At 50.1% G+C, this 25,286-nt stretch overlaps 12 protein-coding genes across 12 annotated transcripts; 6 read left to right on the top strand and 6 right to left on the bottom strand.

Annotated features, from left to right (window-relative positions):
- Positions 1-865: 865 nt before the first annotated feature.
- Positions 866-2,192, top strand: PtrM4_153480 (ComEC, membrane metal-binding protein; the record flags this gene model as incomplete). The annotated part of the gene is made up of 2 exons (XM_066110283.1): positions 866-1,192; positions 1,302-2,192. The coding sequence occupies 2 exons, from the start codon at positions 866-868 to the stop codon at positions 2,190-2,192; spliced, it is 1,218 nt and encodes a 405-aa protein (XP_065958705.1).
- Positions 2,193-2,671: 479 nt separating this feature from the next.
- PtrM4_153470 (uncharacterized protein) lies at positions 2,672-3,436 on the top strand (the record flags this gene model as incomplete). Its single annotated transcript, XM_066110282.1, has 1 exon — positions 2,672-3,436. The coding sequence occupies one exon, from the start codon at positions 2,672-2,674 to the stop codon at positions 3,434-3,436; it is 765 nt and encodes a 254-aa protein (XP_065958704.1).
- A 536-nt stretch (positions 3,437-3,972) lies between these two features.
- PtrM4_153460 (RecQ, Superfamily II DNA helicase) lies at positions 3,973-5,147 on the bottom strand (the record flags this gene model as incomplete). The annotated part of the gene is made up of 2 exons (XM_066110281.1): positions 3,973-4,191; positions 4,278-5,147. 2 exons carry the CDS (start codon positions 5,145-5,147, stop codon positions 3,973-3,975), a joined length of 1,089 nt encoding a protein of 362 aa, XP_065958703.1.
- Positions 5,148-5,260: 113 nt separating this feature from the next.
- Positions 5,261-6,463, bottom strand: PtrM4_153450 (Atrophin-1 multi-domain protein; the record flags this gene model as incomplete). The annotated part of the gene is made up of 1 exon (XM_066110280.1): positions 5,261-6,463. One exon carries the CDS (start codon positions 6,461-6,463, stop codon positions 5,261-5,263), a length of 1,203 nt encoding a protein of 400 aa, XP_065958702.1.
- Positions 6,464-6,593: 130 nt separating this feature from the next.
- On the bottom strand, positions 6,594-8,309 carry PtrM4_153440 (uncharacterized protein; the record flags this gene model as incomplete). Its single annotated transcript, XM_066110279.1, has 1 exon — positions 6,594-8,309. One exon carries the CDS (start codon positions 8,307-8,309, stop codon positions 6,594-6,596), a length of 1,716 nt encoding a protein of 571 aa, XP_065958701.1.
- A 1,985-nt stretch (positions 8,310-10,294) lies between these two features.
- Positions 10,295-11,491, top strand: PtrM4_153430 (uncharacterized protein; the record flags this gene model as incomplete). The annotated part of the gene is made up of 1 exon (XM_066110278.1): positions 10,295-11,491. The coding sequence occupies one exon, from the start codon at positions 10,295-10,297 to the stop codon at positions 11,489-11,491; it is 1,197 nt and encodes a 398-aa protein (XP_065958700.1).
- Positions 11,492-11,744: 253 nt separating this feature from the next.
- Positions 11,745-15,607, top strand: PtrM4_153420 (uncharacterized protein; the record flags this gene model as incomplete). The annotated part of the gene is made up of 4 exons (XM_066110277.1): positions 11,745-12,452; positions 12,494-13,409; positions 13,522-14,738; positions 14,789-15,607. 4 exons carry the CDS (start codon positions 11,745-11,747, stop codon positions 15,605-15,607), a joined length of 3,660 nt encoding a protein of 1,219 aa, XP_065958699.1.
- A 2,094-nt stretch (positions 15,608-17,701) lies between these two features.
- On the top strand, positions 17,702-19,118 carry PtrM4_153410 (ComEC, membrane metal-binding protein; the record flags this gene model as incomplete). Its single annotated transcript, XM_066110276.1, has 2 exons — positions 17,702-18,028; positions 18,138-19,118. The coding sequence occupies 2 exons, from the start codon at positions 17,702-17,704 to the stop codon at positions 19,116-19,118; spliced, it is 1,308 nt and encodes a 435-aa protein (XP_065958698.1).
- Positions 19,119-19,597: 479 nt separating this feature from the next.
- Positions 19,598-20,362, top strand: PtrM4_153400 (uncharacterized protein; the record flags this gene model as incomplete). The annotated part of the gene is made up of 1 exon (XM_066110275.1): positions 19,598-20,362. One exon carries the CDS (start codon positions 19,598-19,600, stop codon positions 20,360-20,362), a length of 765 nt encoding a protein of 254 aa, XP_065958697.1.
- Positions 20,363-20,691: 329 nt separating this feature from the next.
- Positions 20,692-23,210, bottom strand: PtrM4_153390 (uncharacterized protein; the record flags this gene model as incomplete). The annotated part of the gene is made up of 2 exons (XM_066110274.1): positions 20,692-20,720; positions 20,816-23,210. 2 exons carry the CDS (start codon positions 23,208-23,210, stop codon positions 20,692-20,694), a joined length of 2,424 nt encoding a protein of 807 aa, XP_065958696.1.
- A 288-nt stretch (positions 23,211-23,498) lies between these two features.
- PtrM4_153380 (uncharacterized protein) lies at positions 23,499-24,356 on the bottom strand (the record flags this gene model as incomplete). Its single annotated transcript, XM_066110273.1, has 1 exon — positions 23,499-24,356. One exon carries the CDS (start codon positions 24,354-24,356, stop codon positions 23,499-23,501), a length of 858 nt encoding a protein of 285 aa, XP_065958695.1.
- A 45-nt stretch (positions 24,357-24,401) lies between these two features.
- Positions 24,402-24,950, bottom strand: PtrM4_153370 (uncharacterized protein; the record flags this gene model as incomplete). The annotated part of the gene is made up of 1 exon (XM_066110272.1): positions 24,402-24,950. One exon carries the CDS (start codon positions 24,948-24,950, stop codon positions 24,402-24,404), a length of 549 nt encoding a protein of 182 aa, XP_065958694.1.
- Between the last annotated feature and the right edge of the window lie 336 nt (positions 24,951-25,286).

Below are 25,286 nucleotides of genomic sequence, written 5' to 3'. Positions count from 1 at the left end.
TACCCACTATGCATTATTGTACTGTACCTTAACTCTATCCTTATCCTTATTACTACTGCTGTTCTTGCTACTCTCTCTTTACTTGCTCTATATTTTTCTTTACTTCTCTTTCTTTTCTTTACTTCTCTTTCTATTTTCTTTACTTCTCCTTCTTTCTCTTTATCTTTTGCTTCTTATGTCCTTCTCTATAAACTTCCTTATCTTTCTCTCTCTTTCTTCTTCTACCTATCTTCTATTCCCTTTACTATACTCCTCTTAAATTATATCGGGTTTCTTTTATTCTTCTTTCTTTTCTAACATCTCTTTTTAATATTATTGAAACATAATCTCTTATATCTTTTTTATTTATATCTTCTTCTTATGACTCTACTTTTATATAAACTTAATCTTTTCTTCTATCTTCTTATTAATGTATTCCTAATAACTTGCTCTGTCTTCTACTACAATCCTAATCCTTAAATCCTACTTAATTCTATGCTTGATTTCTTTCTTAAACACTATCTATATATACTACAAACTATACCTGTTTTACCTACCTCATCTATCGATTATGAATCTCACCAACTTTATACTCTCTCTTTTCGAATCTTTCTTTTCTTTGCTTTATACCTGCATACTTATTTTTAACATAAATAACTCTTCTTTAAACTTTTGCTCTTACTATACCCTTACTGTGCTTATTACTCTTACTACTGTTACTATCTTTGCCTCTATTATAATTACTCTTGCTTCTACCACGGCTACGGCTGCTATTCTTGTAACTTTTCCTTCTATCGCGACTATCACTCTTACTGTCTATTCAATTACGGTTACGGGTTCTACTATTGCAACTCCCGCTGTTCCTGCCGTCCTTGCTGCTTTTAACATGCTCGTTATTACTCCTACGGCTACTACTACACCTGTGTTTACTGCCGCTTCTACAAATATCGCCACTGCGGCCCCTACGCTTCCTATTCTTGCTATCCACTCCGTCCTTGCTGCTCTCGCCATTCCAGCTGCTCCTGCTGTCCTCGCTGCTCCTGCTCTCGCTAATTACGCTCCTACTATTTCCGCCCTTACTGCTCTTACTCCTGCAGCTTTTACTCTTAATGCGCCTACTCCTACGGTTACTGCTCTTATTGCTGCTACTCTTAATGCTCTAGCTCTCACTGCTATTGCTCTCGCTACTCTCGCTATTCTTGCTACTACTACTGTCCCTGCTGTCGCCAACCTCGCTTCTATCGCTATCCTTACTGCGACCACTCTCCCTGCTCCTATTATTTTCGCTGCTTGTAACACCCTCGTTGCTGCCGCCTTTAAAGCTCCTACCCTTGCTACTCCTGCTATTCTTACTGCTCCTGCTCCTACGGCTCTTACTTCTACGTCCTGCTCTTGCTACTCTTACTCCTACCGCTCTTACTCCTCCGCATTCCGCAATCCTCCCTATTACTGCTTCTGCTCTCGCCACTTCCTCTATCTCTACTATCCCCGTCCTTCTTGCTGCTCTCGCTTTCCCCGCTGTTCCCGCTGTCTCTACTGCTCTCTTCTGCCCCTTACCTCCTACGCCTCCTCCACCTGCGGTAACTGCGGTTTCGGCGGCCGCTACCGCTCCTCTTGTCGCTGCTCTTACTACCCTCGCTACTTTCGCTTTCCTTGCTGCTCTTAATATCTTCGCTATCAATCCTACGGCTTCTGTTCTCGCTGCTCCTGATACTCTTACTATCTCTACTGTCCTTACTTTGTCCCTTGTCCTTGTAACTTGCACTGCTCTTAATATTCTTATTACTACTCCTACTACCCCTGCACCTGTTGCCGCTTCTGCCCCTGCTATCCTTGCTGCTTATAATATCCTTACTTCTACCTCTTACCTCTTACAGCTTATATACACCTCCGGCTACTGCTATTGCTACTGCTACTCTCCTACTTTCGCTATCCTCGCTACTCTTACTGTCCTTACTATCCTCGCTGTTCTTACTATCCTCGCTGTCCTCATTATCCTCGCTGCTTCCGCTGTCCTTACAATCCTCGCTGTCCTCGTTGTCCTCGCTGCTTCCGCTGTCCTTTCTACCCTTACTGCCCTTACTATCCTCGCTGTTCCCGCTGTCCTTGCAATCGCTACAATTAACTTAATAGTTAATTCCCTTGCCGTTCGCCCCTTTCTTGCGCTGCCCTTGTTGCTCTTACTGTCCTCGCAATCATCGCAATCACCTTAATTACCTTAATTGCCTCTATCCTCGCGGCTACACATCCTGCTCTTACTGCTCTTGCTACTCTTACTTCTATCGCGCCTGCGGCTCCTGCTTTCCTACTCTCGCTATCCTCGCTTCTCTCACAGCTGATCCCGCTATCCCTACTATCCCCGCCGTCCTCGCTGCTCTCGCTGCTATCGATATCCTCGCTTCTGCTCCTCACTCCCCACCGCTCCTACTACGCCTGCGGCCGCTATAACTACTTCTGCCCCTGCTCTTGCTTTCCCTACTGCTCTCGCTGTCCCTGCTGTCCCCCCACTGCTCGCGCTACTCTCGCTGCTTCTCACTTCCTACCGCTGCTACGGCTTCTACAACTCCTTTCGCCGCTGCGGCTCCTGCTCTCGCTGTCCTTACCGTCGTCGCTGCTCTCGCTACTCGCTCTGTTCTCGTTACTCTCGCTATATGCGCGGCTCTCGATGCTCTCGCTGCCAACGGTACCTATCATGTCGCTGCTCTTATTTCTCTCGCCTCTCTCGCTCCCTACGCTCTCGCTACTTGCCATCTCGTTGCTCTCGCCTGCCTCGCCTGCCTCGCTCTCGCTACTTGCCATCTCGTTGCTCTCGCCTGCCTCGCCTGCCTCGCTCTCGTTGCTCTTGCCGCTCTTGCTGCTCTCGCTCTTGCTGCTCTCGCTATCGGAGCTACTCTCGCCGTCGTCACGACCCTCGCTTTTCCTCCCTGCTCAAGCTGCTATTACTGCTTTCGCTACCTGCCATCAAGTTGCCCTCGCTGTCCTCGCCATCCTCGCCATCCTCGCCATCCTCGCCGTCGTCGCTGCCCTCGCTATCGCCACTATCGCCACTGTTGCAGCTATTGCTCTCGCTACCAACGCTGCCTGCGCTCTTACTGCTCTCGCCGCTCTCGTTACCTTCTCTGCCCTCGTCTTTGTCGTTGCTCTCATTGCTCTCGCTGTTGCCGCTGCTTTCGCTACCTCTAATATCTTTACTACCCTCGCCTTCGTCACTACTCTCGCTGCTCTCGCCTTGATCACTGCTCTCGCTGCCCTCGCCTTCGTCGCTACTCTTACTGCTGCTACTATCGTCACTGTTGCTGCTATCTCTCTTGCTGCTAACCCTGCCTACGCTCTCGCTGATCTTGCTGCTCTTGCCTTTATCGCTGCTTACACTATCCGACCTACTCGAGCTGTTGGAGCTACCCTCGTCAACGTTACAACTCTCTATATTTCCTCTACTCGCCTATTAATCTTGTAATCCAACAAAACTCTCCTGCTAAGTTATTGCTCTCAACCGTCTCTAACAATCGCTTTTTTCCTAAAAACTCAAACAACGTCGGCCCTGCTCCTGAATTACTAACCCCGAACTCCTCTAACCGCGCCGTCGATCGGTTTCCTACCTTGCTCCGCCCTAATGCTATACTTAATAACCCGCCTATTAATACCCCTCTATACTGGCAATCCCCGTCTTGGACTCTCTGATATCGCCCAAAACTATTCCTTTCCCACCGATTGCATATCTCCTGCGGCACTCCACACCAAAAACAGCCCGAATAACGCTCAAACTTAATTGTCTCTTCCATCCTCTTAATCGACTCCTTGATCCGCTGGCTCTCCTGTCGCCAACATTGCCGTACGTCGTGTGCGCTCGATCCTTGCCCTACCGCCTCGCATAACCCACACCGGTTTATCCATTGCGCCAGCTGCCTACGCAGCCACTCGACGTCGGCGAACTCCTGCTGCCGCTGCTGTATCAATCTCTGTCGCGGGCCGCCTTGCTCTCGTTGCTGCTGATTAAACGCCTGCCGCCTCTTCTTGCTCCCTCTCCAATGTCTCCGCCTCTTCTTCGTTGCTGCTGCCGCCCTCGGCCACCTCCACCACCTCCATCTCCTCCACCTCCTCCACCTCCTCCACCTCCTCCATCTCTTCCATCTCCTCCTCCATCTCCTCCTCCATCTCCTCCTCCATCTCCTCCTCCTCCATCTCCTCCTCCTCCATCTCCTCCCGTCGGCTCTCATGCATACGTCACACCTCTCCTCTCCCTCCTCGCACCGAGCTCGCTCGGCCTCGCGCCTGTCTAAATACCCGTCCAACATTACCCGTCTACATGTCGCCGCCTCGTCTATGCCTTCGACGTATGCTCGCACCAACCGCTGCTCCGCCTCCCCCTGCTTGTCATCCGCCGCTCGCTGCTCGCCGTCCTGCACCATCATGATGGCCTCGCTCCGCTCCCCGTCTCGCCCGGCTCGCCCGCTCTCCTGCGCGTAATCCAACACGCTAAACGGCCAATCCATGTGGACAATGCACCGGATATCGGGCACGTCCACTCCCATGCCCAACGCGCTGGTTGCCACAATCACCCGCTGCTTGCCGCCCATGAACTCCTCCAACATGCTTGCCTTGCCAACCGCGTGGTGATGATACGCATGGCACTTGAGCTTCTCGGCTAACCCCTTGACCTTTGGCACTGAGTTGCCGTACACTACAATCTTGCCGCTCTTATACTTTCGGACCTTCTGCTGTACCATCGCCAACACCGTTGCCTCTACCTCCTGTCTCTTCCTCTCCTTCTCTACCCTTACCACCCGGTACGCTATGTTGCTCCGTGCTGTTGGTGCCCTAAACATTCTTACCTGCCCACGCTCAAAATGCATTCGCCGGAATAACTCGTCCTCCTCGCTGGGTGGCAACGTTGCTGTTAACATGACCATCTGCGTCTCTACAGCCACTAGCTTACCTAGCTGCTGCATCTGCTTGCGGAACGTGTACTGCCGGTTTAACACGATATGGCACTCGTCGATAATAATCCGATCTAGCTGCCGCGTCGCTCGTAGCCGGTTTAAAAACGTTGCAAATTCCTCTCCAACTGCCGACTCGGGCGTCACTAACACCACCGCTGCTGCGTCTGGCGGACGCCGACTCTGCCACTCTACGCACGATATCCCTAGCTTCTTGCACCGCTGTGCCATGTCGCCACGCAACGCGATCAACGGCACTACCACCACCGTCGTGCCGCCCTGCTCTGCCCACGCCGGCAACATGAACAACAAGCTCTTGCCTGCCCCCGTCGGCATCACCGCTACTACGGGACTCTCGCCTGCTGTGATGGCTTTGATCGCTGCCTCCTGCACCCCCGGAACTTGGCCTCCTCGCCCATCATGCGCTTCAGCTGCGCTCTCGCGTCCATCTTCCTCAGCCGCTGCCACCGATCCACCCTTGCCTCGTCTGCCTCGCTCTCAAACGGCGCTCTCTTCCGCTTGCTGCTTCTTCTCTGGTCGTCCAAGCCTGCCTGGAAGCCCAAAAATCTATGCCAATCCGTGCTCGATGCCCGGAACTGCTGCCGCCTATCCGCCACGGCCCCTGACTGCTCCATGATCCCTCGCGCGTATACCAGTCCCGCCACGTGCGACGTATGGCCCGCCTGCTCGTCGGCAATCGAATCTCCTGCCTGCTCCTCAGCCCACTCCTTATTCTCCTCGCCCTCATCTGCCTGGAACGCTGTCGATCCACGCAAAAACCGCCGGCTGATGCCAATCGCCATCTCCCGGTACCCGGCAAACGTCCACTCCTGGCCCATCGCGATCCGGCTCTCGCGCTTCAACGCCTCCCGCAGCCGATCGGTCGTCCACTTGCGGCCGCTGGGGTCTGCTGGCCACATATGCGACGAAACTGCCTCCTTCTCCCACACCAACGCCTCGAGCCGCTGCTGGAACGGCAACACCAGCCACATATACCACACTACCAGCTCGCCCACCTCGCGCGGCAAATATCGATGGATAATCTTGACGTCGCCGCTGACTTTGTATCCCTTGTGGTACCGTGTCACAAACACCACCATGCCGTCCTCGATGAATATATTGCGATGCCCCCCTTGCACTGTGTTGCTATGCCGTACGCTCAGTAGCTCTGGCCCTCGCGCTGGCTGCCCACCCGTTATATGCATTAACACCGCCAGCTTCTCGCGAAATTCTACCACCCGGTCCATGTATCGCTCTATTGCCTGTCGGTCTACCCCTGACTGCGTCCCGGGCTTCATGAACCGACTCCGGATGCTGGCGCTCTCGCCTACCCGCTCAAATAACCACCTCTCGCCGTTGACGGGCATGTTTGTGCGATGATCCTTCAAAAAGTTCCATCCTGGCCGCTCGTCGGTTGGGTTGTCACGTATGCTCTCCCATGGCACTGCCGGCACCGGCGCTGCCTTGCTGCTAAACATTAACTCCTCTGTTAATAATCGCCGGCTCTCGCTAGCCAGCCCATGTACCATGCCGCGGAACTGCGCCATGCTAAAATGCAGCTCTTTGTACAGCAGCTCGTCGCCAGACTCCGCAACAATCAATCGATCGACATGATTGATTCCTATATAGGTTAAAGAGTTACTTTATTAGGCAGCCTTTAACCTAGATAGGAATCAATCATGCCGATCCGATTGATTGTTGCGGAGTCTGCTCGTCGCCGTTCGTCCACTCTACATGCCCGCGGGTTGTAGTGTTGTAATGGATCTTCAATCCATACGTCCGCAAATCCAACATCCACTGCATGGGGCTATGGCTGCCGCGCACCATGAACCGGTCCATCATCTTCTGCACTAACTGCAAACACCCCTTGGGACGCCGTCGCTGGCTTGGCCCGCTCTCGTACGCGCTGTCATCTAAGTCGTCGTCTGTCTCATCGCCGCTATCCTCCTCGGGCCCTGACATTTCTAGTCCCTTCTGCACGACCATAAACCGAGCGATCTTGATCACCGCCGATAATATCGGCGGGTACTGCTCCGGCCCCTTCCATCCGTCCTCCTTGACGCCCAGCACCGCCAACGCGCACACCAGCGGGCTGTCATACTCTCTACGGGTGATGCGGTGGTTAAGTAATGCAATGCAAAACTCCAAACACGCTTTCTGTATCTTAGACAACTTCTTAGGCTCGGGGCCTTCTCCCTGACCTGGCTCTTCCTCAGCTACCTCTATCGCCTCGTCTATGTCGTCCATCATCTCCTCGTCCAGCTCTTCTCTCTCTTCGTCCATATCCTCGGCTTCATCTTCTTCGTCTCCCTCTATGCTCCGCTTTGCCTGTTCGATTAACACCTCCCATGCCTCTCGCTGCCGGCGCGTAAACCGATACTTGGGGCTCTTCCACCCGTGCTCTTTCTGTGTGCGTGCAAAAAACATTAACATCTGCTGCCACGGTCGTGTGTGCTTGACAATGGCGTTCTTGTCCATATACGGCTGTAACGGCTGGAACCGGGTTTGGTGCATCTCTGTGCGAATTGCCTCCAACCGTATAAACACGCCAATCCGGTCAATAATGGATGCCTGGCTGAACCGCGCCAATCCATCCATGGCTGCCCAAATCGCTGCTTCCACCGGCTCGGCCTGCTGCTCCTGCCTGGCATCTGGCTCTGCCACGGGCTCCTCGATGCACGCTAACAAATCCGGCCTCTCCATGCCCACTAGGTACGGCAACCACTGCGTCCGCTCCAGCCATGGGTTCACCTCGTCGCGCTCGCCCTCCTGGATCGTCGTCTGCGCCCGCTTCTCGATGTCTGCCCACGCCTTGGCCATCTGCTCGCCCACTCGCGCCCATGCTGCTGCCCCGTCTACGGGCACGATTTCGGGGCCTTCTCCATCCTGGCTGGGTGCCTGGACCTCAAAGTACTGCGATCCATGCCGGCTGCTGAATAATCGCTGGCAATGGACCAGCCGGTACCCCTTATCCATATGTGCCTGCACGCTCTTCTGCCTGGTTCGACTTGGCCGCCCTCGCTTCTTCCCTGCTGACCATCCTTGATGGTCCTTACGCCAATGCTTTCGTATAGCCTCCTTACTTCTTGCTACATAATAGCAGCAGCTGGAGTCAAATTGGCATAACATCCCGTCTGTATACACTGGCAATTGCCGCACAGGCTTTGGAGCACCAGTCGGCACCTCGAGCTCACTAGGGTACTGGACTAACCCAGCCCAGCTGCGAACCTGCTGTCCAACTGCCTCAGCCTCCTTGTAACTAACCTTATGCTGCTTCTGTAGATGGCCCTCAATCTGATCTGGCCATACTGCATATCTGCACTCTCTGCATGCCGCTACGCTGTGCTCAGGCACATGCTCGAAATACTGGCACTCGATGCTAGGTTTAGACATGTTGAAATATCGACGCCTACCTGTTCTACTCGGCTTCTTATATACACGCGCTGTTGATCGCTCTCTCGGTGCTTACTCCGGCGGCGCGCGCGCGGCGGGGTGCCGAGCCTCGCGACCTCCTGACCCCCCAGACGCGTAACCCTAACCAAGAACACCAAACCCTAAGCTCCTGAACCACATAGTCTGCTGCGCTGTAAATTCGTCAGATTGTGCGTCTACGTATGCTGAGTTATATGTCTAAATTTGGAGTAATTTCGACTATAGACTAAAAATGGGATGTACTCCTGAAGTTTAATGGGATAAACCCCTGGTTCTAGTATATACCCGCCATACGCGTACTTCTCAGCACTAACAAAAAAATGGTATATTATAACGTACCATTGAGCGCCCTGGGTTAGAGCAACCGCTCTAAACAAAGCTACCTACTCAGCCAAATACCCTCTTAAAATCAGCAAAACCATCCAAATGCCACAGAACACGAAAAGAGTAACCTCTAGCGCCTTCTACTCTCTTAAGCTAGGACACGGATACTTCAACTCCTACCTAAAGAGATTTAAGAAACGAGACTCTAATCGCTGCACCTGCCAAAACATCCAAACGCCAGAACACCTACTACTGTACTGTCATCTATACAAAGACCATCGAAAAACGCTCCTACAAACAATCAAACATCGCCCAGTCACACTACCACTACTACTCCACACTAGTATAGGTATAGAAGCAACCCTAGCTTTTATCACTAGCACCAGAATAGGAACAAGAAAATGGTACCTAGGACAGCCACCAGAAGACCTACAGAGAGACACTGTATAAAACTAAAACCACAACCCTCTCCTTTGCCACAAGAGCCCGCTGATACATCTCTTTCTACTTATCAAACTGCTCTTTAGCACCTGGCAACAAACAGATACAAGCTATCTTTTGTAGAAAAGCCAAAAACCATATTAGCGAACCATACCAGAAAACCATGTAAATTAGAAAAACCAAGATAGAACGGCCTTCGGCCAAAGTCCTACATAGTCTCTGACTGAAAAAGGACTCTAATGGAATAATAATAATAATAATAATAATAATTCTCTCTTCTTCCCTTTACCTCGGCCTATACCCTTCTCTGCAATAACCTCTGTTGTTTATTGTTCTCCTCTATTATAAACGGCTGACTCTAATAAAACTCTCTTATTAACCTATTCGTTTCTGTACACCCTAACCCCTACTTGCTCTAAAACTGTCTTACGAATCCCTCTATTAAATTTACTTTAACTCTCTGTTCTACTAACCTCCTATCTATCCCTATGCTACTCTATTCTTGCTTCCCTATACTAATCCTAACAACCTTGCTATAAATACCCTCGAAACTAACAATCTTTTATATCTGCTGTCTAATCTCCTCCGTATCTATTATCTTCTTATTGCTTGTATACACACGTTATACCATTCGCTATACTAAACACAACCTAAATACTTCTTCAACTATCTCCTTTGCCTACTACCTCTTAGTTCTCTAATACTGTTGTATTGTGTCGGCTCTGTCCTTCGCCTACCGCCGTCTATATACCGCATCGCATTATCTACTACCCTATATACCTCTATCACTATTCTGCGTCGGTAAACTTAAACTCTACCTACTGTATGCACGTCCAACACGGCCTGCCTCGTCTTACTACTGTTGCTTAAATACCCACTATGCATTATTGTACTGTACCTTAACTCTATCCTTATCCTTATTACTACTGCTGTTCTTGCTACTCTCTCTTTACTTGCTCTACACACACAACTTCGAGTTTTTTCCGAACACGTGAAACTCCATCAGAAACCAACTATATCCATCGAAAGAAATAGATTCCGACTACTCCCAAGCCGTGCAGCCGCGTGGTTGTGGAGATACAAGGAGTCTAGTACCCCAAACGCGACGCGTCCGAACTTTCAGAAGCAAACGCACAGACCAAGCCAAGAAACAACAACAACAAGACAACAGAGAGGCTAAAATGGCCCCAGATAGCGACACTATCGTAGTCCAGCTACCAGAAGACCTCCGGACCTCAAGCACACTGGACGACGAAATGGAGACCGACGAAAGGCACCAAGACAACCCAACAACACCCATCGAGCAGACCACCCAAGAAACACCAAGGTTAATTATTCAGCCACCACTAAATAAAAGACCAGCGGCATTCTCCCCAGAGATAACTACAAGAGAGAGAAACCCATTCCAGAACAGCCAAGAAAAGAAACCAAGAGCAAAGGACTCAACCCAAGCAATCTTCTGGGCAAGGGACCTAATTCTACAAGCATCTACTATGGCCGAATCCCATCTATCCCAAAACAAACTACTACAACTACTGGACGTCTTTAGAGACTTTACGGAACTAGGCAGGGTTACGCAGCAAATGACTGAGAAGTTTACAGCACAGCTTGCGTACCAGACTGCAACGCTTACAAGCGCCTCCCAACAAGCTACAAAGACACTAAAGAAAGCTGTTAATGCCGCAACTGGACCACAAAACCCAAACAACCAAGAAAAACCAAACAACCAGAACACCCAGAACATCCAAAACACCCAAAACACCCAAAACACCCAACAAAACAAGACATCATACGCTAGCGTAGCCGCCCAGAACAACGGAAACACATGGACTACAGTGTCTACAAAAAAGAAGACAAACAAAAAGCCAGCAAGCTACTACCAAGCAGTCCTTACGCTTACCCAGCCTACGTCTCACACACCACTCCAGATTAGAGACCTAATCAACGAAGAGTTCACAAAGGGCGGCATCAAAGACCCAGTAGTGAAGGAAGTAACAACAAGTAGAAAGAACAATATTATTCTAACAACCACTCCAACCTACTCAGGAGAATACCTAGTCCAACACAAGCATATATGGCATCAAAAGTTTGAGCTAAAGAATGTACAACTACTAGAATCATGGACGAAAGTAGTAGTACATAATGTGCCAACAGAATGGGAGGGAGCAGAGACACTAGAGATACTCCACACAGAAATCCCAGCATACAACAACGGACTACAAATTACTGGCAACCCATACTGGATATCAAGAGAATGGCAAAACAAGAAGAACAGCTCTATTGTAATAGCATTCAAAACAGCCGAAGACGCAGCCAGACTTGGTGTAGAATTACAATCCTTGGACAAACTCTCTTCACCGAAAAGTTTAAGCCTATAGCAGCATCTACCCAATGCCTAAACTGCCAACAATTTGGCCACCCAGCCACTAGATGCCGAAACCAACCAGCATGCAATTTGTGCGGAGAAGAACATGCAACTACAACACACAAATGCTCAGTGTGTAATACAAAAGGAAAACCCTGCAACCATACACTCCCCCACTGTAGTAACTGCAAAGAGCCCCACTTTGCAAACAGCAAAGAGTGCGAACTCTACCAAGCAGTAACAAAGAGCATCCCCGCAGGATTTTAATGTTGAACAACATTAGGATCCTCCAAGTCAATCTCAACAAGAGCATTACAGCGACTGAGTCTACACTGCAACTTGCAGTTGAACTTAAAGCTGATATAATTGCAATTCAAGAGCCATGGCTAACTACCAACGACAACTACGCAACAGCAAGATCCATAAATCACACTGCGTTTATCCAGATCTTACCAGTAACAAACCTACCCGTCCGCCCTAGGGTTCTATTTTATATATCTAGAACACTAGAAGCAGAGACATTCACCCAAAACGACTTCAAAATAGACCCAGACGCAATGGCTATTACAATAAAAGGTTCTAATTTCCAATTTAACCTATTTAACGTATACAACCAAACAAACGCCGAAGGGGAAAAAACACTGCCCAGAGCTATACTTAACACTAAGCTTCCGCCAAGTTCTATTTTAGTACTAGATAGCAACGAGCACCATCCATTGTGGGACCCGCTATGCCCAACGACGAGCCAAGGAGCACAGCCATTTATTGACTGGATTGAAGAACAAGATCTAGAGCTCCTAAACACACCAGGAGTAGGCACATTCTTCAGACCACACCTATCTAGAGAAACAGTCCTAGACCTCTCACTTGTCACTCCAGACTTGGCTAGCAAAGCTACGGACTGGCAGACTATACCTGAAACTGGATCAGATCACTACGGCCTCCTATTCTCCATCCAAACAAACGCAGACCTTGTAGAAAACCGACAAACCAACCCAGATTTAATACTGCAAAGGCTAACTGGGACACCTTCAACAAAGAACTAGAAACGGCAATCCAAAACAGTCAAACCTTGCAAGATATGGACCAGATCAGTGATCCAAGAAAGGCAGACTTAATGGACCTCCTCCTCGGCAACAATACAGAGCTAGAGCAACAGCTAGAAGAGATTGGTAAAGCAATAACTCAAGCAATCCAAACTGCAGCAAACAAAGCTATCCCTATCACTAGACTTGGTCCAAAACCAAAAGCTTGGTGGAACAAAGAGCTGACAAAGCTACGACAAGACACTTCCCACTATAGAAGGATTTTTAAAGAAAAGCTCGAAACTACTGCGATACACGACGCCTACCTAGAGAAAAGAGACTTCCTACGTGCACGAAACACCTACAACAAGGCAATCAAAGACGCTAAAAGGAAACACTGGAATGAATTCCTAGAGAAGGAAGACCCGCAGTCAATCTACAAAGCCATGGCATATACAAAGGATAACAAAGTCGAAAGAATTCCACCTATACAAGGAGAAACATCATTCGACAAGAAATGCCAAGCGTTCCGCAACACGCTATTCCCACCACCGCCCATAACCGAAGCGCCCACATTCACCAACTACCAGGAAAAGAGATGGGATTGGCCAGCACTATCCACGACTGAACTAGAACGAGCATGCTCAAGTCAAGTCAAAAGTAGCACCCCAGGACCAGATGCAATAACACAAGACATAATCACAGCCGCGTACAAAGCTCAACCGCAAACAATGTTTAGAGCTTTCTCACTCCTATTCAACTATGGATACCACCCAAAATGCTGGAAACAAGCTACAGGAGCTGTTCTTAAAAAGGCATCAAAACCAGACTATTCAATCCCAAAAGCCTACAGAGTTATCACTCTATTAAGCTGTTTAGGAAAGATTAACGAGAGGATCACCGCAAGTAGGCTGAGCAATCTAGCAGAAATCACAGAGCTACTACACCCAACCCAAATTGGGGTAGACTCAAGAAATCTGCAATAGATGCAGCTATGCTACTCATCGACCAAATTCAGCACCAGAAACAGAAAGGCCAAATAACATCAACTATCTTCCTAGACGTAAGGGAGCATTTGACCACGTCTCACACAATCAATTCCTGCGAACGCTTAAGAAGCTAGGCCTTCCAATTAGTCTTATCGCTTGGACAAAATCCTTCTTCTCAAACAGATCGCTAAGACTCTCCTTCGACAATAAGACACAAGAATTCTCCGAGATAATAGCTGGGATACCTCAAGGCAGCCCAGTGTCTCCAATCTTCTTTCTTATCTACACCAGAGACCTCTTCCCAGGACTACAAAGCTTCAACCTATCCTATATTGACGACCTATCTCTATCGACATCCTCAACATCGCTAAAGAAAAATGTCAAAATACTAGAACAGCAAGTCCGCCTACTATCTCACCGAGGGAAAAACTTAGCGATTATGTTCGATATAGCTAAGACAGAGCTCATCCACTTTACCGCCAAGAAAGAGAGAAAAGAGAGAAGCCTACAGCTTCCAGACAACACCATTGTAGAACCGAAAGACACAATCAAATGGCTAGGTATCCACATAGACAATAGACTGTCCTTCAAGGAACATATTGCTACACGCGTAAGCCAAGCAAGGAAAGCATTCTATAGACTAGGGAGACTAGCCAACATCGAAAGAGGACTCTCCCCAAAAGCAGTACGACAACTATACCTAGCATGCGTCACAAGCGTTGCAGACTACGGATCACAAATATACTGGAAGAACCAAAGCTACGCCACTAGCCTCCTACAATCACTGCACAACCTGGCGTGTAGAAAGATAATTGGAGTGTTTAGAACGTCACCATCCCTACCAACAAGCATTGAATCCGGACTTACGTCACCTGCAATTAGACTCAACACCAACAACCGAAAGTATGCGTCTAGAGCACACCAGCTATCCAGCAACCACCCAATCCAGAAAGCAATTACAAGGATCACAAATACAGACAAAGCTAGCTACAAAAAGCCAAACCAGCATAGACAACTATACACTATTGTTAAGTCAATCCCAGAGAGAGACAACAATAGCGTAGAAAAGATAATCCCATATAGGTTCAGACCATGGGAAAGTCTTAACTACAAGGTTACTGTATCAAAAAAGAGCAAAGAGGAAGAGGCAATTGCACACACGGATTATATCCTATCAAGGAGCGGAGATAACTTCACCGCAATCTACTCAGATGCCTCACAACACGACAAGGGAATAGGGATCGGCGTAGGTGTAGTAGCGTACAGCTCCACCCACGAGAAACCTTTTCTCAAAAGACAAACATTGGATGCTCCCAACTAGTCTACAACGGTGAACTAGAGGGGATAGCACAGGCATTTGAACACGCGGCTACAGTGGCACAAGAAGGCCAAGAGATCTACGTATACGCAGACAACCAAGCAGCAATCCATAGGCTTAACAACCTATCGGACAACCCGGGACAACAGTGGCTACTAAGATGCATCAGAGCTGCAAAGAGAATAACGACAAAGAAAGCATCGATCCACCTGCAGTGGGCCCCAGGACATAACGACGTCAAGGGCAACGAAAAAGCCGACACGCTAGCAAAGGAAGCAGCTAAAGAGAGACCAACAACATCGACCACAGCGAGCCTAGCCTACTTAGGCACAGAAATCAACAAAATACAAAAAACAGAACAACTGATGGAGTACAAGAGGTATACCGACAGGCCCACCAAAAACAGAAGCTCCTACTCAAGGATCTTCAAGCTCAACACACATACAACAATCAAAGTCCCGAAGGGAACACCAAGAGAAATCTCGAGCGCGTTCTACTCACTCAAGCTAGGACATGGATACTTCAACTCCTACCTTAAGAGATTCAACAAGAGAGACTGCAATCTATGTATATGCTACAAACCACAAACACCACAGCATCTACTTCTAGATTGCAAACAGTACAAAACACATCGAAATACACTCAAAGAAGCAATACCACACAGACCCATCACCCTCCCACTCCTCCTCCAAACAAAGACAGGCATCAAAGCTACTCTAGCCTTTATTGCAAGTACTAGGATTGGCACGAGAAAATGGCACCTTGGGCAAACCACCGAACAGACAGACACTGTATAAAACTACAAAAACAATATTTCCTTATCTAAAAGAGCCCGCTGCTACATCTCTTTCTATTCACCACACTGCTCTTTAGCACCCGCGCCAATGGAAGACTAGCTCTGAAATTGGAGTACGCAAAACACCACCCAAATTGTACAAGACCCATAGAAACTCCACAACGACCATCATACATAGAACGGCTTAGCCAAAGTCCTACATAGTCACCGACTGATACAGGACTCTAATGGAAATATAATAATAATAATAATTTACGCTTCTGCCTACTCTGAAACCCCTCTTTCTTATTTTCTAGTAAACTCTCTTATATTTCCTCCTCTCTAAAACCCCCTATATATTATTTACTATCCACTTTATTATTCTTAACTCTTTTTACTTACTTTCTCTAGTTATCTTCTTATACTATAATACCTAACCCTCTTTACCCTCCCTGATCCTCTCTACCCTCCCTATCCTCTCTACCCTCCCTGATCCTCTCTACCCTCCCTGATCCTCTCTACCCTCCCTGATCCTCTCTACCCTCCCTGACCCTTCCTCTCCCTGACCCTTCCTCTCTCTACCCTAACCCCTTTAACCGCGCCCTCCACTACTCTCTTACCTCCCTCTACCCTACCTCTTCCTCTATTAACCCCCCTATTAATACTCTGTTACACTATCAATTTGCGTCTCGTACTATCCAATACTGCCCCGAACAATTCCTCTCCTACCCCTTACATTTCTCCTGCCTAACTCCCTACTAAATACATAACGAATAACCCTTATACAAATCTACTCTAACACAATCTTAACTGCTTCTTTTGTATTTCTCCTCCCCGTCACTAACATCTCCCTATTTTGTCCTCGCTTTGCTTATCACCCGCCCTTCGCATATTCCCTATCTATTCCCCTACTATCCTAATTGCCCAACCTTGCTATAAATACCCTCGAAACTAACAATCTTTTATATCTGCTGTCTAATCTCCTCCGTATCTATTATCTTCTTATTGCTTGTATACACACGTTATACCATTCGCTATACTAAACACAACCTAAATACTTCTTCAACTATCTCCTTTGCCTACTACCTCTTAGTTCTCTAATACTGTTGTATATTGTGTCGGCTCTGTCCTTCGCCTACCGCCGTCTATATACCGCATCGCATTATCTACTACCCTATATACCTCTATCACTATTCTGCGTCGGTAAACTTAAACTCTACCTACTGTATGCACGTCCAACACGGCCTGCCTCGTCTTACTACTGTTGCTTAAATACCCACTATGCATTATTGTACTGTACCTTAACTCTATCCTTATCCTTATTACTACTGCTGTTCTTGCTACTCTCTCTTTACTTGCTCTATATTTTTCTTTACTTCTCTTTCTATTTTCTTTACTTCTCCTTCTTTCTCTTTATCTTTTGCTTCTTATGTCCTTCTCTATAAACTTCCTTATCTTTCTCTCTCTTTCTTCTTCTACCTATCTTCTATTCCCTTTACTATACTCCTCTTAAATTATATCGGGTTTCTTTTATTCTTCTTTCTTTTCTAACATCTCTTTTTAATATTATTGAAACATAATCTCTTATATTTTTATTTATATCTTCTTCTTATGACTCTACTTTTATATAAACTTAATCTTTTCTTCTATCTTCTTATTAATGTATTCCTAATAACTTGCTCTGTCTTCTACTACAATCCTAATCCTTAAATCCTACTTAATTCTATGCTTGATTTCTTTCTTAAACACTATCTAATATATACTACAAACTATACCTGTTTTACCTACCTCATCTATCGATTATGAATCTCACCAACTTTATACTCTCTCTTTTCGAATCTTTCTTTCTTTGCTTTATACCTGCATACTTATTTTTAACATAAATAACTCTTCTTTAAACTTTTGCTCTTACTATACCCTTACTGTGCTTATTACTCTTACTACTGTTACTATCTTTGCCTCTATTATAATTACTCTTGCTTCTACCACGGCTACGGCTGCTATTCTTGTAACTTTTCCTTCTATCGCGACTATCACTCTTACTGTCTATTCAATTACGGTTACGGGTTCTACTATTGCAACTCCCGCTGTTCCTGCCGTCCTTGCTGCTTTTAACATGCTCGTTATTACTCCTACGGCTACTACTACACCTGTGTTTACTGCCGCTTCTACAAATATCGCCACTGCGGCCCCTACGCTTCCTATTCTTGCTATCCACTCCGTCCTTGCTGCTCTCGCCATTCCAGCTGCTCCTGCTGTCCTCGCTGCTCCTGCTCTCGCTAATTACGCTCCTACTATTTCCGCCCTTACTGCTCTTACTCCTGCAGCTTTTACTCTTAATGCGCCTACTCCTACGGTTACTGCTCTTATTGCTGCTACTCTTAATGCTCTAGCTCTCACTGCTATTGCTCTCGCTACTCTCGCTATTCTTGCTACTACTACTGTCCCTGCTGTCGCCAACCTCGCTTCTATCGCTATCCTTACTGCGACCACTCTCCCTGCTCCTATTATTTTCGCTGCTTGTAACACCCTCGTTGCTGCCGCCTTTAAAGCTCCTACCCTTGCTACTCCTGCTATTCTTACTGCTCCTGCTCCTACGGCTCTTACTTCTACGTCCTGCTCTTGCTACTCTTACTCCTACCGCTCTTACTCCTCCGCATTCCGCAATCCTCCCTATTACTGCTTCTGCTCTCGCCACTTCCTCTATCTCTACTATCCCCGTCCTTCTTGCTGCTCTCGCTTTCCCCGCTGTTCCCGCTGTCTCTACTGCTCTCTTCTGCCCCTTACCTCCTACGCCTCCTCCACCTGCGGTAACTGCGGTTTCGGCGGCCGCTACCGCTCCTCTTGTCGCTGCTCTTACTACCCTCGCTACTTTCGCTTTCCTTGCTGCTCTTAATATCTTCGCTATCAATCCTACGGCTTCTGTTCTCGCTGCTCCTGATACTCTTACTATCTCTACTGTCCTTACTTTGTCCCTTGTCCTTGTAACTTGCACTGCTCTTAATATTCTTATTACTACTCCTACTACCCCTGCACCTGTTGCCGCTTCTGCCCCTGCTATCCTTGCTGCTTATAATATCCTTACTTCTACCTCTTACCTCTTACAGCTTATATACACCTCCGGCTACTGCTATTGCTACTGCTACTCTCCTACTTTCGCTATCCTCGCTACTCTTACTGTCCTTACTATCCTCGCTGTTCTTACTATCCTCGCTGTCCTCATTATCCTCGCTGCTTCCGCTGTCCTTACAATCCTCGCTGTCCTCGTTGTCCTCGCTGCTTCCGCTGTCCTTACAATCCTCGCTGTCCTCGTTGTCCTCGCTGCTTCCGCTGTCCTTACAATCCTCGCTGTCCTCGTTGTCCTCGCTGCTTCCGCTGTCCTTTCTACCCTTACTGCCCTTACTATCCTCGCTGTTCCCGCTGTCCTTGCAATCGCTACAATTAACTTAATAGTTAATTCCCTTGCCGTTCGCCCCTTTCTTGCGCTGCCCTTGTTGCTCTTACTGTCCTCGCAATCATCGCAATCACCTTAATTACCTTAATTGCCTCTATCCTCGCGGCTACACATCCTGCTCTTACTGCTCTTGCTACTCTTACTTCTATCGCGCCTGCGGCTCCTGCTTTCCTACTCTCGCTATCCTCGCTTCTCTCACAGCTGATCCCGCTATCCCTACTATCCCCGCCGTCCTCGCTGCTCTCGCTGCTATCGATATCCTCGCTTCTGCTCCTCACTCCCCACCGCTCCTACTACGCCTGCGGCCGCTATAACTACTTCTGCCCCTGCTCTTGCTTTCCCTACTGCTCTCGCTGTCCCTGCTGTCCCCCCACTGCTCGCGCTACTCTCGCTGCTTCTCACTTCCTACCGCTGCTACGGCTTCTACAACTCCTTTCGCCGCTGCGGCTCCTGCTCTCGCTGTCCTTACCGTCGTCGCTGCTCTCGCTACTCGCTCTGTTCTCGTTACTCTCGCTATATGCGCGGCTCTCGATGCTCTCGCTGCCAACGCTACCTATCATGTCGCTGCTCTTATTTCTCTCGCCTCTCTCGCTCCCTACGCTCTCGCTACTTGCCATCTCGTTGCTCTCGCCTGCCTCGCCTGCCTCGCTCTCGCTACTTGCCATCTCGTTGCTCTCGCCTGCCTCGCCTGCCTCGCTCTCGTTGCTCTTGCCGCTCTTGCTGCTCTCGCTCTTGCTGCTCTCGCTATCGGAGCTACTCTCGCCGTCGTCACGACCCTCGCTTTTCCTCCCTGCTCAAGCTGCTATTACTGCTTTCGCTACCTGCCATCAAGTTGCCCTCGCTGTCCTCGCCATCCTCGCCATCCTCGCCATCCTCGCCGTCGTCGCTGCCCTCGCTATCGCCACTATCGCCACTGTTGCAGCTATTGCTCTCGCTACCAACGCTGCCTGCGCTCTTACTGCTCTCGCCGCTCTCGTTACCTTCTCTGCCCTCGTCTTTGTCGTTGCTCTCATTGCTCTCGCTGTTGCCGCTGCTTTCGCTACCTCTAATATCTTTACTACCCTCGCCTTCGTCACTACTCTCGCTGCTCTCGCCTTGATCACTGCTCTCGCTGCCCTCGCCTTCGTCGCTACTCTTACTGCTGCTACTATCGTCACTGTTGCTGCTATCTCTCTTGCTGCTAACCCTGCCTACGCTCTCGCTGATCTTGCTGCTCTTGCCTTTATCGCTGCTTACACTATCCGACCTACTCGAGCTGTTGGAGCTACCCTCGTCAACGTTACAACTCTCTATATTTCCTCTACTCGCCTATTAATCTTGTAATCCAACAAAACTCTCCTGCTAAGTTATTGCTCTCAACCGTCTCTAACAATCGCTTTTTTCCTAAAAACTCAAACAACGTCGGCCCTGCTCCTGAATTACTAACCCCGAACTCCTCTAACCGCGCCGTCCATCGGTTTCCTACCTCGCTCCGCCCTAATGCTATACTTAATAACCCGCCTATTAATACCCCTCTATACTGGCAATCCCCGTCTTGGACTCTCTGATATCGCCCAAAACTATTCCTTTCCCACCGATTGCATATCTCCTGCGGCACTCCACACCAAAAACAGCCCGAATAACGCTCAAACTTAATTGTCTCTTCCATCCTCTTAATCGACTCCTTGATCCGCTGGCTCTCCTGTCGCCAACATTGCCGTACGTCGTGTGCGCTCGATCCTTGCCCTACCGCCTCGCATAACCCACACCGGTTTATCCATTGCGCCAGCTGCCTACGCAGCCACTCGACGTCGGCGAACTCCTGCTGCCGCTGCTGTATCAATCTCTGTCGCGGGCCGCCTTGCTCTCGTTGCTGCTGATTAAACGCCTGCCGCGCCTCTTCTTGCTCCCTCTCCAATGTCTCCGCCTCTTCTTCGTTGCTGCTGCCGCCCTCGGCCACCTCCACCACCTCCATCTCCTCCACCTCCTCCACCTCCTCCACCTCCTCCATCTCTTCCATCTCCTCCTCCATCTCCTCCTCCATCTCCTCCTCCATCTCCTCCTCCTCCATCTCCTCCTCCTCCATCTCCTCCCCGTCGGCTCTCATGCATACGTCACACCTCTCCTCTCCCTCCTCGCACCGAGCTCGCTCGGCCTCGCGCCTGTCTAAATACCCGTCCAACATTACCCGTCTACATGTCGCCGCCTCGTCTATGCCTTCGACGTATGCTCGCACCAACCGCTGCTCCGCCTCCCCCTGCTTGTCATCCGCCGCTCGCTGCTCGCCGTCCTGCACCATCATGATGGCCTCGCTCCGCTCCCCGTCTCGCCCGGCTCGCCCGCTCTCCTGCGCGTAATCCAACACGCTAAACGGCCAATCCATGTGGACAATGCACCGGATATCGGGCACGTCCACTCCCATGCCCAACGCGCTGGTTGCCACAATCACCCGCTGCTTGCCGCCCATGAACTCCTCCAACATGCTTGCCTTGCCAACCGCGTGGTGATGATACGCATGGCACTTGAGCTTCTCGGCTAACCCCTTGACCTTTGGCACTGAGTTGCCGTACACTACAATCTTGCCGCTCTTATACTTTCGGACCTTCTGCTGTACCATCGCCAACACCGTTGCCTCTACCTCCTGTCTCTTCCTCTCCTTCTCTACCCTTACCACCCGGTACGCTATGTTGCTCCGTGCTGTTGGTGCCCTAAACATTCTTACCTGCCCACGCTCAAAATGCATTCGCCGGAATAACTCGTCCTCCTCGCTGGGTGGCAACGTTGCTGTTAACATGACCATCTGCGTCTCTACAGCCACTAGCTTACCTAGCTGCTGCATCTGCTTGCGGAACGTGTACTGCCGGTTTAACACGATATGGCACTCGTCGATAATAATCCGATCTAGCTGCCGCGTCGCTCGTAGCCGGTTTAAAAACGTTGCAAATTCCTCTCCAACTGCCGACTCGGGCGTCACTAACACCACCGCTGCTGCGTCTGGCGGACGCCGACTCTGCCACTCTACGCACGATATCCCTAGCTTCTTGCACCGCTGTGCCATGTCGCCACGCAACGCGATCAACGGCACTACCACCACCGTCGTGCCGCCCTGCTCTGCCCACGCCGGCAACATGAACAACAAGCTCTTGCCTGCCCCCGTCGGCATCACCGCTACTACGGGACTCTCCGCTGTGATGGCTTTGATCGCTGCCTCCTGCACCCCCCGGAACTTGGCCTCCTCGCCCATCATGCGCTTCAGCTGCGCTCTCGCGTCCATCTTCCTCAGCCGCTGCCACCGATCCACCCTTGCCTCGTCTGCCTCGCTCTCAAACGGCGCTCTCTTCCGCTTGCTGCTTCTTCTCTGGTCGTCCAAGCCTGCCTGGAAGCCCAAAAATCTATGCCAATCCGTGCTCGATGCCCGGAACTGCTGCCGCCTATCCGCCACGGCCCCTGACTGCTCCATGATCCCTCGCGCGTATACCAGTCCCGCCACGTGCGACGTATGGCCCGCCTGCTCGTCGGCAATCGAATCTCCTGCCTGCTCCTCAGCCCACTCCTTATTCTCCTCGCCCTCATCTGCCTGGAACGCTGTCGATCCACGCAAAAACCGCCGGCTGATGCCAATCGCCATCTCCCGGTACCCGGCAAACGTCCACTCCTGGCCCATCGCGATCCGGCTCTCGCGCTTCAACGCCTCCCGCAGCCGATCGGTCGTCCACTTGCGGCCGCTGGGGTCTGCTGGCCACATATGCGACGAAACTGCCTCCTTCTCCCACACCAACGCCTCGAGCCGCTGCTGGAACGGCAACACCAGCCACATATACCACACTACCAGCTCGCCCACCTCGCGCGGCAAATATCGATGGATAATCTTGACGTCGCCGCTGACTTTGTATCCCTTGTGGTACCGTGTCACAAACACCACCATGCCGTCCTCGATGAATATATTGCGATGCCCCCCTTGCACTGTGTTGCTATGCCGTACGCTCAGTAGCTCTGGCCCTCGCGCTGGCTGCCCACCCGTTATGTGCATTAACACCGCCAGCTTCTCGCGAAATTCTACCACCCGGTCCATGTATCGCTCTATTGCCTGTCGGTCTACCCCTGACTGCGTCCCGGGCTTCATGAACCGACTCCGGATGCTGGCGCTCTCGCCTACCCGCTCAAATAACCACCTCTCGCCGTTGACGGGCATGTTTGTGCGATGATCCTTCAAAAAGTTCCATCCTGGCCGCTCGTCGGTTGGGTTGTCACGTATGCTCTCCCATGGCACTGCCGGCACCGGCGCTGCCTTGCTGCTAAACATTAACTCCTCTGTTAATAATCGCCGGCTCTCGCTAGCCAGCCCATGTACCATGCCGGAACTGCGCCATGCTAAAATGCAGCTCTTTGTACAGCAGCTCGTCGCCAGACTCCGCAACAATCAATCGATCGACATGATTGATTCCTATATAGGTTAAAGAGTTACTTTATTAGGCAGCCTTTAACCTAGATAGGAATCAATCATGCCGATCCGATTGATTTGCGGAGTCTGCTCGTCGCCGTTCGTCCACTCTACATGCCCGCGGGTTGTAGTGTTGTAATGGATCTTCAATCCATACGTCCGCAAATCCAACATCCACTGCATGGGGCTATGGCTGCCGCGCACCATGAACCGGTCCATCATCTTCTGCACTAACTGCAAACACCCCTTGGGACGCCGTCGCTGGCTTGGCCCGCTCTCGTACGCGCTGTCATCTAAGTCGTCGTCTGTCTCATCGCCGCTATCCTCCTCGGGCCCTGACATTTCTAGTCCCTTCTGCACGACCATAAACCGAGCGATCTTGATCACCGCCGATAATATCGGCGGGTACTGCTCCGGCCCCTTCCATCCGTCCTCCTTGACGCCCAGCACCGCCAACGCGCACACCAGCGGGCTGTCATACTCTCTACGGGTGATGCGGTGGTTAAGTAATGCAATGCAAAACTCCAAACACGCTTTCTGTATCTTAGACAACTTCTTAGGCTCGGGGCCTTCTCCCTGACCTGGCTCTTCCTCAGCTACCTCTATCGCCTCGTCTATGTCGTCCATCATCTCCTCGTCCAGCTCTTCTCTCTCTTCGTCCATATCCTCGGCTTCATCTTCTTCGTCTCCCTCTATGCTCCGCTTTGCCTGTTCGATTAACACCTCCCATGCCTCTCGCTGCCGGCGCGTAAACGATACTTGGGGCTCTTCCACCCGTGCTCTTTCTGTGTGCGTGCAAAAAACATTAACATCTGCTGCCACGGTCGTGTGTGCTTGACAATGGCGTTCTTGTCCATATACGGCTGCAGACTCCGCAACAATCAATCGGATCGGCATGATTGATTCCTATCTAGGTTAAAGGCTGCCTAATAAAGTAACTCTTTAACCTATATAGGAATCAATCATGTCGATCGATTGATTGTTGCGGAGTCTGTACGGCTGTAACGGCTGGAACCGGGTTTGGTGCATCTCTGTGCGAATTGCCTCCAACCGTATAAACACGCCAATCCGGTCAATAATGGATGCCTGGCTGAACCGCGCCAATCCATCCATGGCTGCCCAAATCGCTGCTTCCACCGGCTCGGCCTGCTGCTCCTGCCTGGCATCTGGCTCTGCCACGGGCTCCTCGATGCACGCTAACAAATCCGGCCTCTCCATGCCCACTAGGTACGGCAACCACTGCGTCCGCTCCAGCCATGGGTTCACCTCGTCGCGCTCGCCCTCCTGGATCGTCGTCTGCGCCCGCTTCTCGATGTCTGCCCACGCCTTGGCCATCTGCTCGCCCACTCGCGCCCATGCTGCTGCCCCGTCTACGGGCACGATTTCGGGGCCTTCTCCATCCTGGCTGGGTGCCTGGACCTCAAAGTACTGCGATCCATGCCGGCTGCTGAATAATCGCTGGCAATGGACCAGCCGGTACCCCTTATCCATATGTGCCTGCACGCTCTTCTGCCTGGTTCGACTTGGCCGCCCTCGCTTCTTCCCTGCTGACCATCCTTGATGGTCCTTACGCCAATGCTTTCGTATAGCCTCCTTACTTCTTGCTACATAATAGCAGCAGCTGGAGTCAAATTGGCATAACATCCCGTCTGTATACACTGGCAATTGCCGCACAGGCTTTGGAGCACCAGTCGGCACCTCGAGCTCACTAGGGTACTGGACTAACCCAGCCCAGCTGCGAACCTGCTGTCCAACTGCCTCAGCCTCCTTGTAACTAACCTTATGCTGCTTCTGTAGATGGCCCTCAATCTGATCTGGCCATACTGC

This window comes from Pyrenophora tritici-repentis (assembly GCF_003171515.1).
Source record: "Pyrenophora tritici-repentis strain M4 chromosome Unknown M4_contig_00031, whole genome shotgun sequence".
Taxonomy (NCBI): Eukaryota; Fungi; Ascomycota; class Dothideomycetes; order Pleosporales; family Pleosporaceae; genus Pyrenophora; species Pyrenophora tritici-repentis.
This window is presented reverse-complemented; position numbering and strand designations above follow the sequence as displayed.